The 14,263-nt window shown below is 41.0% G+C and overlaps 1 protein-coding gene across 1 annotated transcript; it reads right to left on the bottom strand.

Annotated features, from left to right (window-relative positions):
- Positions 1 to 6,711: 6,711 nt before the first annotated feature.
- On the bottom strand, positions 6,712 to 13,901 carry TAF9B (TATA-box binding protein associated factor 9b). The gene is made up of 7 exons (XM_054566659.1): positions 13,839 to 13,901; positions 13,147 to 13,228; positions 12,687 to 12,823; positions 12,473 to 12,607; positions 11,369 to 11,444; positions 8,245 to 8,355; positions 6,712 to 7,466 (listed from the first exon to the last, which is right to left on the bottom strand). The coding sequence occupies exons 1-7, from the start codon at positions 13,887 to 13,889 to the stop codon at positions 7,306 to 7,308; spliced, it is 753 nt and encodes a 250-aa protein (XP_054422634.1). The 5' UTR covers positions 13,890 to 13,901; the 3' UTR covers positions 6,712 to 7,305.
- Between the last annotated feature and the right edge of the window lie 362 nt (positions 13,902 to 14,263).

The following is a 14,263-nucleotide window of genomic DNA, read 5'->3' as shown; positions in this document are numbered from 1 at the left end:
CCACATATTTGTCCCCCTTTACCCTTTACGAAGCCCTCGTAGCCCTTCCCTCTGGTAACCACTGTACTGTTGGCTGGTGTCTATGAGTTTCAGCTTTATATCCCACGTGAGTGAGATCATATGGTTCTTAGGCTTTTCTGACTTATCTTGCTTAGCATAATATTCTCAAGGTCCATCCATATTGTCACAAATGGTGGTATTTCTTCTTTTCTTGTGGCTGAGTTGTACTCCGTTGTATACATGTACCACCTTCTCTATCCAATCGTCTATCCAAGGACACTGGGCTTGCCTCCATGTCTTAGCCACTGTGAATAATGCTGCAGTGAACATAGTAGGGATACATACATCGTTGTGAATAACTGTTTTTAAAATTTTTGGATAGATACCCGGAAGAGGGACTACTGGGTTATGTGGTAACTCTATTCTTAATTTTTTGGGGAACTACCATACTGTTTTCCACAGTGGCTGCACCAGTTTACATTCCCACCAGCAGTGAATGAGGGTTCCTTTTTCTCCACATCCTCTCCAACACTTGTTACTACTTGTCCTGTTGAACAGATGTGAGGTGGTATCTCATTGTAGTTTTAATTTGCAGTTCTCTAACAGCAGTGAAGCTGAACATCTTTTCATATAAATGTTGGCCATTTCTATGTCTTCTTGGGACAGGCATCTACTCAGGTCCTCTGGCCATTTTTTAAGTGGATTCTTTGTTTGGTATTGAGTTCTTTATATATTTTGGATATGAACCCCTTGTACGAGCTGTTTGCAAATACCACCTCACATTCAGTTGGTTGCCTTTTTGTTTTGTTGGCTTTTATTTTCCCTGTGCAGAAGTTTTTCAGATTGATATAGTCCCATTTATTTATTTTTGCCTTTACTTCCCTTGCCTTTGGGGGGTGAGCTCATAAAATGTTCTAAGTCCACAGTGCATACATTTAGTAGCTATTTTTTCTATGTAACTTATTGTTTCAAATCTTATTTTAGGACTTTAATTCATTTTGAATTAATTTTTGTATATGGGGATAAACTAGTATAGTTTCATTCTTTTGCATGTGGCTTTCCAATTTTCCCAGTACCATTTTATTTATTTGTATGTTGACATGATCACAGATGTCCCCCGTTCCTCCTCCCTCTTTGTCTACCTCTACCTAGCGCCTGTCCCCCTACCCCGGCCTTCCCCACGTTGCTGTCTATGTCCATGGGCCATGCATATATGTGTATATGTTCTTTGGCTAATCTCTTCCAGTCCCCTCATCCCCCCTCCCCTCTGGGATCTTTCGGTCTGTTCCATGTATCCATGCCTCTGCTTTTATTTTGTTCATCAGGTTTTTTTATTCGATTCCACATATGAGTGAGATCATTGGTATTTGTCTTTCTCTGACTGGCTCACTCCACTTAGCGTAATGTTTTCAGGTACATCTGTGATGTCGCAAAGAGTAAGATTTCCTTCATTCTACGGCTGAATAGTATCCCACTGTATAAATGTACCACATCTTTTTTATTCACTCATCTACTGGCACTTGGTCATTTACAATAGCCAAGATCTGGAAACATCCCTGCACCGTTTATTGAAGAGGCTTTCTTTTCTCCATTGCGGGGTTTTGGATCCTTTGTCAAAAATGATTTGCCCATGTACATGTGGTTTTATTTCTGGGCTTGCAATTCTGTTTCAGTGGTCTGTGTGTCTGTTTTTCTGCTGATACCATGCTGTTTTGATTATCGTAGCTCTGTAGTATAATTTGGAGTCAGTGTGATACTTCTGGCTTCATTTTTTTTCCCCCTTAGGATTGCTTTGGCTATGGGGGTCTTTTGTGGTTCCATACAAATCTGATGACTTTTGTTCTTTTTTTTTTTTTTTTAATGACATTGGGATTTTCATGGGGATTGCATTAAAACTGTACATTGCTTAAGAGAATATGGCCATTTAAACTTTGTTGATTCTTCCAATCCATAAACATGAAATGTCTTTCCATTTCATTGTGCCTTTTTCCAGTTATAGTTTCCGGTATATAGGTCCTTTGCATCCTTTGTAACTAGTTTATTCTCGTTGCAATTGCAAAGGAAATTTTTTAAAATTTCTTTTTCTGAAGTTTCATTGTTAGTATATAGGAAAGCAGTGAATTTTTGAACATTGATTTTTGTATCCTGCAAGTTTATGTTTATTGTTTCTAATAATTTTTTGGTGGAGATTGTAGGGTTTTCTATATGCAGAATCATGTCATCTGCAAAAAGTGACCCTTTTACTTCTTCCTCCCCAATCTGGAAGCCTTTTACTACTTTCTCTTGCCTGGTCGCTCTGGCGAGGACTCCCAGCAGTCTGCTGAACAGTGGTGAGTGGGCATCCCTGTCTTGTCCCTGATCTTAGAGGAAGAGCGTTCAGTCTTTCACCCCCGAGTATGGTATTTGAGGGTTTGTCACATGTGGCCTTTATTATGCTGGGGTATTTTCCTTTTATACCTACTTTACAGAGTATTTTAATATTAAATTGATTTTGTATCTTATCACCCTCTAACCAGCCCCCACTAGCTGCCAGCCTGCTCTCCGTCCATGAGTCTGTCCCCATTTTCCTTGTTAGTTCAATTTGTTCATTAGATTCCACATACGAGTGAAATCATATGGTATTTATTTTTCTCTGACTGGCTTATTTCACTCAGTATAATGCCCTCTAGGTCCATCTGTGCTGTCACTAAGGATAAGAGTTCCTTCTTTATTTTATGGCTGAGTAGTATGCCATTGTCTAAATGTACCAGGTTTTCTCTTTGTTTCTGATTTTACTTTTTCCCCCTCACCATTTATCCCCACAGACCCTTTTCCACCTCCACTCACTCCCTCCCCCCTGCAATCACCACAGTGTCGTCTGTGTCCGTAAGTTTTCTCTTTATCTTTTTGGTCAATCCCTCTGCCCCTTCGCTTCATTCTCAGAGCTGTCAGCCTGCCCTCTATGGGTCTGTTTCTATGGACTATTTTGCTTGTTAGTTTGTTCATTAGATTCCATATCTGAGTGAAATCATATGGTACTTGTCTTTTACTGGTTTTAGAGAAAGAGAGAAGGATCAACGTTGTCGTTCCTCTTATTTATGCATTCATTGGTTGATTCTTGTATGTCCCTTGACCGAAAGTCCAACCTGCAACCTTCGGGGTATCAGATAATACTCTAACTAACAATGCTATGTGGCCAGGGCTGTACCACAAAGTTTTTCCCCACTTAACTACTGATGGGCACTTGGGCTGCTTCCAAATTCTGGCTATTGTGACTAATGCTGCGGTGAACATAGGGGTGCATATATTCTCCAGAATTAGTATTTCAAGTTATTTTGGGTAAATTTTCAGAAGTGGAATTGCTGGGTCATGAGGTAGTTCCATTTTTCAAAAATTATTTTTAAAATTTCTTTTTAGAAAGAGGGGAAGGGAGGAAGAGAGGGAGAGAAACATTGATTGGCTGCCCCTCGCACACCCACAACTGGGGACCTGGCCCACAACCCAGGCATGTGTCCTGACTGGGAATCAAAACCGCGACCTTTCGCTTTGCAGGACGATGTCCAACCCACTAAGCCACACCAGTCAGGGCCATTTTTAGTTTTTTTGAGGAAACGCCATACCGTTTTCCACAGTGGCAGCACCCGTCTGCCTTCCCACCAGCAGTGCACTAGGGTTCCCTTTTCCCCACATCCTTGCCAGCACTTGTACATTGATTTTTTAATGATGGCCATTCTGGTTAAGTGTGAGGTGGTATCTCATTGTGGTTGTAATTTGCATTTAATTGTCTGATGATTTAATAAGGTTTCTGGACTGAGCAGAAGTATACATGCCATTTCAAAAGGCCAAGTTTAACCAGAATTTTTCTGCTGGGCATTTTACATACTAAATATGTATTTCACATTCAAGGATAAAAAGAGATACTTGAACTCTTGGACAGGATCACAGAGTAATTACCAGCAGGGAGTCAGGTTTAGGTTTGTCCGACTCCAAAGGCTGTTGCTTTGCCATTGTGCCTCCCCAAAATAAGACTTCTAGACTAGGACATTTTTCTCAACTCTGGATAAAAAAAAGAAAAAAAATTTGGTAGTTTCTTTAACCAAAAGGAAAAATTTTAGGGCTCAAGTATAGCAAATTCACTTTTAACCCATAGATAATATATGCATGCCTGCATACAGAAGAGAGATAATTTTCATGACGTAAACGAATTCAGTGTCGTCTTTGGCTCGCTGTTTTCTGCATCCCTTCTTTTCCTTTTTCATATCCAAACATTCCCTGTGGCACATGATAAAGTTAGAAAGTCATATGGAATGAGAAGACTCCTTCCTAACTCGGTCCCCTTGCTGCCAGTTTCCCGCCTTAGAAATAATCTAAGACTGGTTTCCTTCAACTGGAGCTACTTAGTGCATATAAAAAGCATATCCAGCCCTGGCTAGTGTGCCTTGGTGGATTGAGTGCTGGCCTGCGAACCGAAGCGTCACTGGATCGATTCCCACTTAGGGCACATGCCTGGGTTGCGGGCTGGGTCCCCAGCAGGGAGTGCTTAGGAGGCAACCACACATTGGTGTTTCTCTCCCTGTCTTTCCCCCTCCCTTGCCTTCTTTCTAAAAATAAAATCTTTTAAAAAAGCATAACCATATGTGTATATACATACAACTTTTAAAGTGTATGGTGGCATATCAAACACACAACTTTGTATCTGCTACTCTGATTAGTGTTTTCTTCCTTTACTCGAGTATTTCCCTTCACTCTGGACTCCTTAGACTGCAGTGTGAATTATAGCTTCCATTCTCTGGCATGCTGGCTGCATTCCCATATTCATACCGAGATCAAAGGCACTTGCTTCCTACTTGTAAAAGAACTGGGATAATGTCCTCGCGGCAATTACTATCAGTACATCTTTTTAAAAGCCCCACCTGGAAGCCGGAGGCTGTGTAATTAGGCAAGGGAGGCCTGCGAGGTCAAGCAGCCTTCCCCTGGAAGAGCAAACTATGCACTAGCTGGCCTAGTAAGTGGATGAACACTCAATTACATGTACAGATTCCCGCCAAAGATAGAGCGTGATACGTTTAAACCTCTATCGTTTTCATTTTGCTTCACTCTGAATCCTACGCCGATTCTAAATAGAAGCAAGCAATTCCCTGCTTTATTATTAATTCATCCATTAAGCAAATCATCATTGCTTTCTGGACCTCAGAATGTCTGGGCCTTGTTCATTCCTCGGGTCTCGTAAGTCACAAAGGAAAGAGAAATGATAACATCAACTTTTATTAATAATCTTGGAACAAATACATTAACAATCCTTTAGTTAATACAGCATTTTACAATTTCCAAAGAACTTTCGCATACACCAGTTACACCCTCACAACATCCCTGTGAGGTAGGGCAGGGTCGGTGTTACTTTGCTGTTACTAGTGAGGAGAACAAGGCTCAGAGGTGAAGTAAGGTCACACAGTTGGTAGGAGATAAGAGCCAGGACTAGAACCTAGGCCTTTTCACGTGCTGCCTCCCTGAGAACATTCAAGTAATGGTACCCTATGCTATAAATAATGAACATTTCTCTCCTATGATGCTGATCAGATCTGTTGATAGAAGTTTACACCTTTTTCCTAACATCCCAAAACACTCAAACTAGGATGAGACGGTTCCTCCGTTACTGGACTGGTTTCACCAGGTGTGTCGAGCACCATCCTAGGATGAAACTTACTTGTGTTTTAAATTTTGAGGATCTTCAAATAGGAAAATGAATCTTAGAAAATTCTGCAAAAGTACTCGTGTTGAATATGTCAAACTACAAACCTGCTTCTGTTTTTGGAAACTTTGAAATCTTCCCCAGTTAAGGCGTTTAGATGGGTATAAATGGAAAACAGGGAAAGGTGTATAGTAACATTACTGGGAAACCTACATAGAGTGCATCTAAGTGCAGCTCACCGCACGCTTCCGTGTATTTGTGGCTGCCCTTCTGGAGGAAGGAAAACCATTCAAACACCTGCAGTTGTGATCCCATCTTAATACATTGCGTACCGCGTAGAAATCTCTAAGACATACGCCAGGGTCGAATGACCAAAATACAGTGTAACTGCAATGCTTTATGGGTTCGTGCAGTTATATAATTTTTTGTAGATTGACCTGCACAGTTTCCACCAATGAGATCGCTTCATTCGATGTGGACAAGACAGTGTGTTGACATCTAAAGTCCATAACAGCGCGTGAAACACGAGAAAACCCATGAGCGGTACGCAATGTGTTAAGTGTGATGCCCTCAGCAACAAGCTAGAAAAAGGATCTGAACTAAACCAATAGGAGGAGGGTTCAAGCAGTAGTGACCAAAGGTGGAAAAAAATGTCTGCATGTGGTAAAAAGTAAAAAAAAAAACCCTTGCTCTTTAGTGGTTTTGCCTAGGCCTAATGTAAATGTACTTATCAAGGCAGATTTGAAACTAGCTACATTACATTGAGAAATGCGAAGTACGGTAGAGCTATCAACTTGGAATAAAGACTGAAACTGAATGTACCTGACCCAAAACTACCTGTCATAAGCAGAGTCCAATGGAATGGGTTTAAAAGACAAGGGATGAAACTCGACTACTCTGGTATGGAGAGAGAAAAGCAAATGGAAACATTCAGGGTGAAGTGAACTGTGGAACAGCAGGCATTATCAAGTAGGTTTTAACAATATAAAAATGATGCTAAGGTGTATTATCGGGAATGATAATTTTTAAAATTCCAGTTTTGGCCTTTTAAATTTAAGAGCAATGGCGAGAGGAGATGGTGCAGAAAGTGAATGGGAGCTAGAAATGGGGCTGAGGAGGTAGGAGGTTAGGAAACACCAAAAACAACTTAAATACATTCAAAATCGGATTTAGAGTCCTTCTAAATCCATCCTCTCCAAAAATGCCTTCTAAATTGAGAGATTTGGTTTAAAAAGCTGGTGACAATAAAAGTGACTATTTTACCTTACAAGAGAAAATGGTATTGTAATGTAGATGAGAAACTGTGCTGGTAAAGATTAGTCCACTGATCAGGCCTCACAAACTGAAACTTACATCCTGTCAGTGACACAGGGCAGAAAACTGCTTCCAAAAACCGAACTGCTGTACTAGGACTCAACATTAGTGAAACCATTAAACAAGTGCTCAACTTTCTCTACTGGAAGCCTAATGAAAAACACACTGGCAGCCTTAAGACATCTAATGGTTTACAGAAATATGAAAAATACTGCAGCTCTCTTTAAGTTTCTTAAGGTAAAACTTGAGATCTAGAACGTTCTAGTTCAGTATATTGGGCTCAAAACCAACTACGCATCTGAAAGGCCTCTAGACTGTATTCCTTACATAGTATCGTTATCATCATCTTCATGTTTTCTCTTCAGCGGGTTTGATTCATTGGCCGTGTTCTGTGATGAGACCATGTTGGCGGTAATAAGAATATTTTTGGGCCCAATCATTGAAGGATTAATCAGAACATTTTGAACTGCAGTTGTTGTAGGAACTGTAAACAGAGGAGAAAACACCCCCAAGGTATGAATTACCCAGGATCAGAAATATATGGTAAAAATTATTCAGCAGACCTGACCATAATTAATCATTTCAACAGCATGGAGTGCAACGACATCGTAGGAGAAACGCATGTATTATGCTGCACTAAAAGTTAAATTTTTAAATACTTAAATTAGTATCTAGTATAATGTTAAAGGAGTTCTGTTAGTCTTTTCCTAACTGAACTACCTAAAATTTTACTTAGTACTTAGTCATGGGAAGCAGTGCACTGGATTCTTGGCACACACTAAAGGCACACGTATGTTCAAGGTGAGCAGTCATGCTTCCCTTAGAGGCCGATATTTTATATAAGCAGTTTATTGTGTGTGGTTCCATTTCAGATTCAGATATTGCCCCAAGTGCTTTTCCCTGAAGATGCCTTAGATCTGTGGCCCTAACTTAGTTCAGTTCAGTGGGGTTTTTTTGTTGCTGTTGTTTCGTTTTTTTTTTTTTTTTTTTTTTTTGGAGAATCAATGAATCACACTCTATACTCTCCCTGCCCCCAAGTGGTACATGTATTTAAAATATGATACAATTTTAAGTGGGCTCACAGATCCCCTCTGAAGATTGGCAGCATTGCTGCCCCCTTCCTGTGACAATACTAAAACAATTGAACTCTTGCTATAGGAGCACAGACTGTTCTATAATCACGTTATTCAGAGATTTTAAAATTCAGGAAAAATATTTTGAAAGAACCGCTGACACCCCCTCCCCCCTGCATATGACGTTACCTGGTTTGACGGGTGCGGGCTGAGAAGGTGGAATCTGCACCGTAAACCTTTGGCTTGTCACTGACACGGGAGGTGCAACTTTATTTGGGACAGACACTGTTTGTGGGGTTGCTGTAGTTGTAATTAACAGACCGTATTAGTTAGGTGGCTTATGAAACAGGCTCATATTCTGCCCTCCTTAGCTTACCAGAAACTACCTTCAAAGCACAGGAAATAATAAAAGGTGAGGAAAAAATCAGACGTATGAGACTACAGTAGCTTCAAAAGTGTTTATAAGCTTTTAGAGGCTAAAAGTTGAGGACAGTGTAGTGGTAAAGAATGTAAGCTGGCCCTGGCCGGGTGGCTCAGTCAGTTGGAGCGTCATCCTGTGCACCAAGAAAAAAAAAGTTTGTGGGTTTGATCCCCAGTCAGAGTGTGTGTGGGAGGCAACTAATCGATGTTTCTCTCTCTCTAAAAAAATACTAGTAAACATATCCTTGGGTGAGGGTTTAAAAAAAAAAAAGAATATAGGCTCTGGAGCCTACCTGCTTGTTTGAATTCAGGCTTTTATCGCCTACTAGCTGAGTGTCCTTGGGCCAGTTATTTAATCTTTTTGTACCTCTGTTTTCTCATCTGTCAAATGGGGACAATGGTACCTATTTCATAGGATTCTTGTGAGAATTAAACAAAAAAAATGTCCATCCATGTAAAGCTCTTCAAACAGCTACTGGCACTGAATTTTAGTGACAGGAAGTCATAAAGGTGAGCGTTTATATGAACTACCATAATGAAGACCCAAGTGTTCTATCAGTTACCCTATGTGGCACTTTTAATCTTTGTCACTTGCTGAGAATTCAAAGATGTCTACTATACCCACGAAGCTAAATCAACATACATCTAACAAAAGTCTATCAAATACAGCCGTTGGGGTCCCAGGTGGGCGCAACAATGTTCTTTTTCTATATCTAGATTTTTTTTTTCCCAGTAAAAGGGACCTTGGAGATGAACTATTCCAAGTGCCCCTCGTTTTGATTCTACCCTTTATTGCAAGGTAAAATTCAAATACTCCCATTTTATAAAATCTTTGATTTGTTCAGAAGTCGTTGCCAGTCTCCGAAATTCCCCCTTAATCCCATATAGGAGCCTTATTATTAGTGTCTTAAGACACTGTTCACTAAATTACAAGCCTCAGCTAATGTTCTTTTATTCTTGTGAGCACATGGCTTTCATGCCATGCTTCTAACAGGCACTCAACAAATGTTCGCTTAATGAAGGAATTTTGCAAGACTCAACATGTGTACTGACGTCACAGCTCTCTCAAAAAAAAATGCCTTTTCGGAAAACACGTTCCTAGTTTTTCCTTTGGGGATGCAGGCTTTCCATACATCCCTTTCCTCTGGAACTAGCAGTCTGCCCAGAGAGAGAGTTATTGGCGCAGGGGACAACTACAACTATCATCAAAAAACCCCTAAAGCTCTCATCCTCACCAGGCACAAAGGAGAGGGAAGGCCCAAGGTACCCAGGAATCCAGGCTCTAGTGCTTTCTCTCACAAACCCAGGAAGTGAGATCTTACTCTAATATACCTTCATCCCTAGGCAACGTTTCTCATGTATTAAGGAGCAGTCCAAACAATTTGGTGAAGCTTAATGAAGCAGTCAATATGAGTATTTTTTATTTTGGCAAGGGAATTCACAGTACGTAGGTGTTTTCTTGGCCACTACTATAAGGAATTGTTAACATTTAGGTAAGTATGGAGTTTAGGCTTTAAAATTCAGCACAGATGCTGAGGTCTTATATGTTATAAAACTCATTGAAAAAATGCTTAAAGTTAAAAACTGCACCTTTAATAGTTTTTAGCAGCTCCCTCAACTATGGGTTTAAAAATTACCTAAAACATGTACAATATCTAACTAGGAACGCTACACTATTCATCTCAGCAAAAAGGCTGAGAAGCGATCTAACTAGAAATAAAAATCACTACTGATAACTCAAATTGGTTAACTTGCCAATATGTGTAAGTGATTACCAAAGCCTTGACTTTAAAAAAAATGGCATTCACTTAACATGAATCCACAGAGAAACAGTTTATGACCACAAAGTTACACAAATTATACATGCAAATTTCTGTCCACAAAGGTCGCATGCAGGTAATTAGAAGTGTACAAGTAATACTATACCAGGCTGGTTTGAAAATGTTGAAATGTAAATTCACATCCTGAGAATATGAAGAGATTATCTACACACCTGAAAAATCAAATGCTGCTTACACTAGAGCTATATGACATCTACAGGACTCAGTTATTAGCAATAAGAGCCAAAAAAAACCAATGCAGATCCAAGAGAAGGGAACTATTTTCTGAAAATACTTGGACTGTGAAAGAAATCCAGCAAGAATTTAGGACCAAAAAAAAAAAAATCAGGAAATCTAAGTCCATTATTTCTATTTTTCTTATTACCTAAACAATGACCTTAAAAAGGTGGAAATAATGGTTTCTAAACACCGTTCTCCACTAAAAGGAAGCAGAGCTCTTTGGAGAAATGGCTGATTCTAGGACTGAGGTTAAAAATAAAGATAAGCTTGGAACATCTTGTGCCGGAAAGCAAGAAATGCTCAAAGGATGAAGGAGACAGATGGCACAGATGACGGGGCCAATCCAGGACAGTCAATACTACTTTTGAAAAGGTTAGTATTAAAAACGGAATGACTTTTCCCCTTAATATCCTTACGCTTTTTGTACATTTTTGAACTTTGTCTTGACTACATTCTTTTGCCAACGTACTCCGAAATTTCTGTAATTTCTGATAAGAAGTTGGCTACTGCTGTGAGTGTGTTTGGCAACTTGATTTGTATAGAAGGCACAAAGAGCACAGCTTAAACTCCTGGTTTTGGTATTACCGTTCATACCAACAACGGGGTTAATGTCCCATTTCATACTCATCTGGCATCAGATATTCTTTATGGCTTTCTCATTTTGAAGTCTGATAAAATATATGTCGCTTTACTAGAGGACGAGTAAACAGAACAATGGCAACATATATGTGGGAATTTCTGACTCACCTTTGGACTTGGATTATAGTTCAAAATCAAGTGCTGAGGCACTTCTTCTTTACCCGCCAGAAAAGGCATTTCCCTTTCTCACTTACCTATAGTAGGAGTGGTAGGTCTGCTACTAACAGCACCAACACTTAACCGTGGAATTAGTCTTCCTTGGTTAGGTCCCTAGGGGATTTAACAAACAAATTAGTTTTACTGTTCAGATCTGACACCTGAATTTACCAGGAATGAAATTAGGATTGTTGATGTGAATTATTAATGGATAATCCATGGCAAGAGTGTCCGGTTTTTTGTTCTTCTAGTGTTCTACATTTCACATGAAAACTAGGGTTTTTGTAAGTGGATATGAGTGTATGTGTATGCACATATATATAATTTTATATAGTGTTTGGTTTAAGGTAGAGTGTTTGGTTTTTTTTGATAACAAGTAAATTCCTTATAATTTTAAATCTTAACTAATCAACATCTTAAACCGCCCCTCCCAAATAAATAAACTCTCCTATAGTGGAATTTCAGACATCAAATGCAGCCCCGTGAGAAGAGAACTTTTTAAGTGGTGGGAGAGCCTTAGGTCATATTTCAGAAAACAAGTCCAATTCCTGACAGTACAGCATTTACTCTGTTATCGGGCTTCGCTAAAAAACTATGGTATAGTGGAAAGATTGGTAGTTACCTGAGAATCAGTCCTACCTTTGGTACTAACCCAACAGGAAAGTTTAGGGTCAGTTTCCTGATGTGAAAAATAAGTGTTGTGTTAGATGAACACTGAAATTCCTTTAGCTCTAAAAACCTTATATTTTACATAGCAGCTAAAATACATGGTATTTTCAAAGCAGTACATTTTATGTTTTAAAAAGATTGTATTTATTTTTAGAGAGAGAGAAAGGGAGGGGAAAAAACAGGGAGAGAAATGTCAGTGTGCAAGAATACATGAATCGGTTGCCTCTCGCATGCCCCCAACTGGGGGCCTGGCCGGCAACCCAGGCATGTGTCCTGACTGGGAATCGAACCAGCAACCTTTCTGTCGGCAGGCCAACGCTCAACCCATACCAGCCTGAGCCAAAGCAGTAAATTTTTAAAAATCCTAGTAAATTAGCTTTTAATTTACTGCACTATGTTCAGATACTTGCTTTTTACAGCTGTGCTAACACATTTCAAGTCTTTAAAAAGCTAAATTGGCCAAAAAGTTTTACCTTTTTAAGTAAGGACTTCAGCCTATAGTTTGGAGCTGTTAAGCAGTATCTGTCAGGTGGCAGTCTGGGTCCTGAATATGGCTTAATCAGAGGTAGAGGGGTTTGGTTTTTCTGCCTTGCGATATCCAGTAAAAACTAAAAGCAAAATATCGTTAATTAGACCTATAATGAAAAGACTGTAAGTAAAATGAACTTCAAATGAAAGTTTGCTCACATCTCTCGGGGGAGGAGACGTAAAAGACTGATCAGCACGACACTGGATTGCCAGTCTGACATCATCTGCATCAACATTAGGTTTCTTAGCATGGCTTGAATAAATTTTTGCATCATCCAGAATTGTGGTCACATATCCTTTAAGAACAAAACATTTTTTTTAACAGATACGACAATAGCTTACTATTTATATGGCTATTTTTCCTAATGGAAGAATCCATTAATTTCCACAAAGTTTATGCATTTTGGTTTTAATATCTAATTGTCCTCTGCGTACGATCAATTTTTAAAAGTATATCACAGTATAAATACTATTTTCCCCTATCCTGAGCTCTTTTTTTATTGCTTTAGGCTGAATTTTATGATTCTGTTAAAGTAATTTGGTTGAAAATGTTCTTAGAATAAAGGAATCTTTTCAAATTCACAAGTTGTGCGGGTTTTTTTGTGTTTTGTTAACTTACGGAAAGCAAATTCCAACATTTGGTTTATAACCCTTGGTTCGTACTCTGTAATTCCCATATCCTTCAGGATCTGTGCCATTACCTGTGGATTGAAATAAAAAACGCCAGATGCGCGATCTAATTATTAGAAATCCAGACTGGACCCAAGGTAGCATTTATATTTATGATGCAAGGTCCCCCTTATCTGGGCTGCAAAGTTTTAGTTATCTTTACTTTCCCCCAGTAAGTGTCAGGAACACACCAAATGCCGTCGTACCCTCTTTGCTGAAAACTTTTATTTTTCTGGCGGGGGGTGGGGGCGGGGGCAAAGAGAAGAAAAAGACCGGGGTTGGTTTTCCCGGCGGAGGTGGGGGGGTGGCTACAGCTGGTTGTCATTTAGGCTTATGATGGGGGAAGCTCGCATCACAAGTGTGGACGCGAGTCAGGGTTCGCAGGTCCGGCGAGACGAAGAGGCGGCCGGGAGCCCGGGTCCCGCAGACAAAGCCGGCCGGCTGGCCTACGCACTCCGGCGGGGCTGCCGGGGTGGCGGGAGAGCGACCCGCAGCCAGACACCCGCATCCCACTCCTTCCGGGCCACCTGGCTTAGGCAGAAGCCAGCACGCGAGACCGTTCTCAGGCCCTCCGCCTGGGCCTGCCTCCCCGGTTCCTGGCCGCGCCGAGCTTCCCGTCCGGCTGTCACCGTTCGAACTTACCAAGGCATCTCTCGGAGCGTTCTTGGGCGGCGCCATCTTGCCGGACTCCATGTTGTCCTGCCACTCGTCATCCGGGGAGAGACGGCTGCAGGCCGGCTGCTCGCTCTGGCTCCACCCCCGCCGGGCGCGGAAGGCGGGGCTCCCGCGGCGCCCAGCCGGCCCGCAGCCTCTTCGCGGCCGCCACGCCTGCTTGCGGAGCGAGATGGGGGCGCGGCCGGCTCAGAAGGTGCGGGTAGAACTTACCCGAGGAGCTCATGGCTAACACTTGGAACAGCCGAGAGGCTCCTCTTCCCCAAGCTGTTCCCCACAAAGGGACACCAAAAGGGCCACTCTTGAGTTTTCTGGGGCCTCCCTTACACCTCCGCTGCTGCCACCCTGGCCCCTTCGTTTTCCTTGCAATCCCTGCAGGGTCCCTGCGTCCCCCT

The sequence above is a fragment of the Pteronotus mesoamericanus genome, unplaced genomic scaffold (assembly GCF_021234165.1).
Source record: "Pteronotus mesoamericanus isolate MK-2021 breed Mesoamerican mustached bat unplaced genomic scaffold, CSHL_Meso_final contig_177, whole genome shotgun sequence".
Lineage (NCBI taxonomy): Eukaryota > Metazoa > Chordata > Mammalia > Chiroptera > Mormoopidae > Pteronotus > Pteronotus mesoamericanus.
Note: the sequence above shows the minus strand (reverse complement) of the source record. Positions and strands in the feature narration are given on the sequence as shown.

Bases quoted from the DNA above. Each gene is read 5' to 3' on its own strand.
- TAF9B (XM_054566659.1), bottom strand. From the start codon at position 13,889: ATGGAGTCCGGCAAGATGGCGCCGCCCAAGAACGCTCCGAGAGATGCC. The intron at 12,824-13,146 runs GTAAGTTAACAA...TTGTTCTTAAAG, and splicing joins AATGTTGGAATTTGCTTTCC to GATATGTGACCACAATTCTG. The intron at 7,467-8,244 runs GTAACGTCATAT...CTCTGTTTACAG, and splicing joins GCCCGCACCCGTCAAACCAG to TTCCTACAACAACTGCAGTT.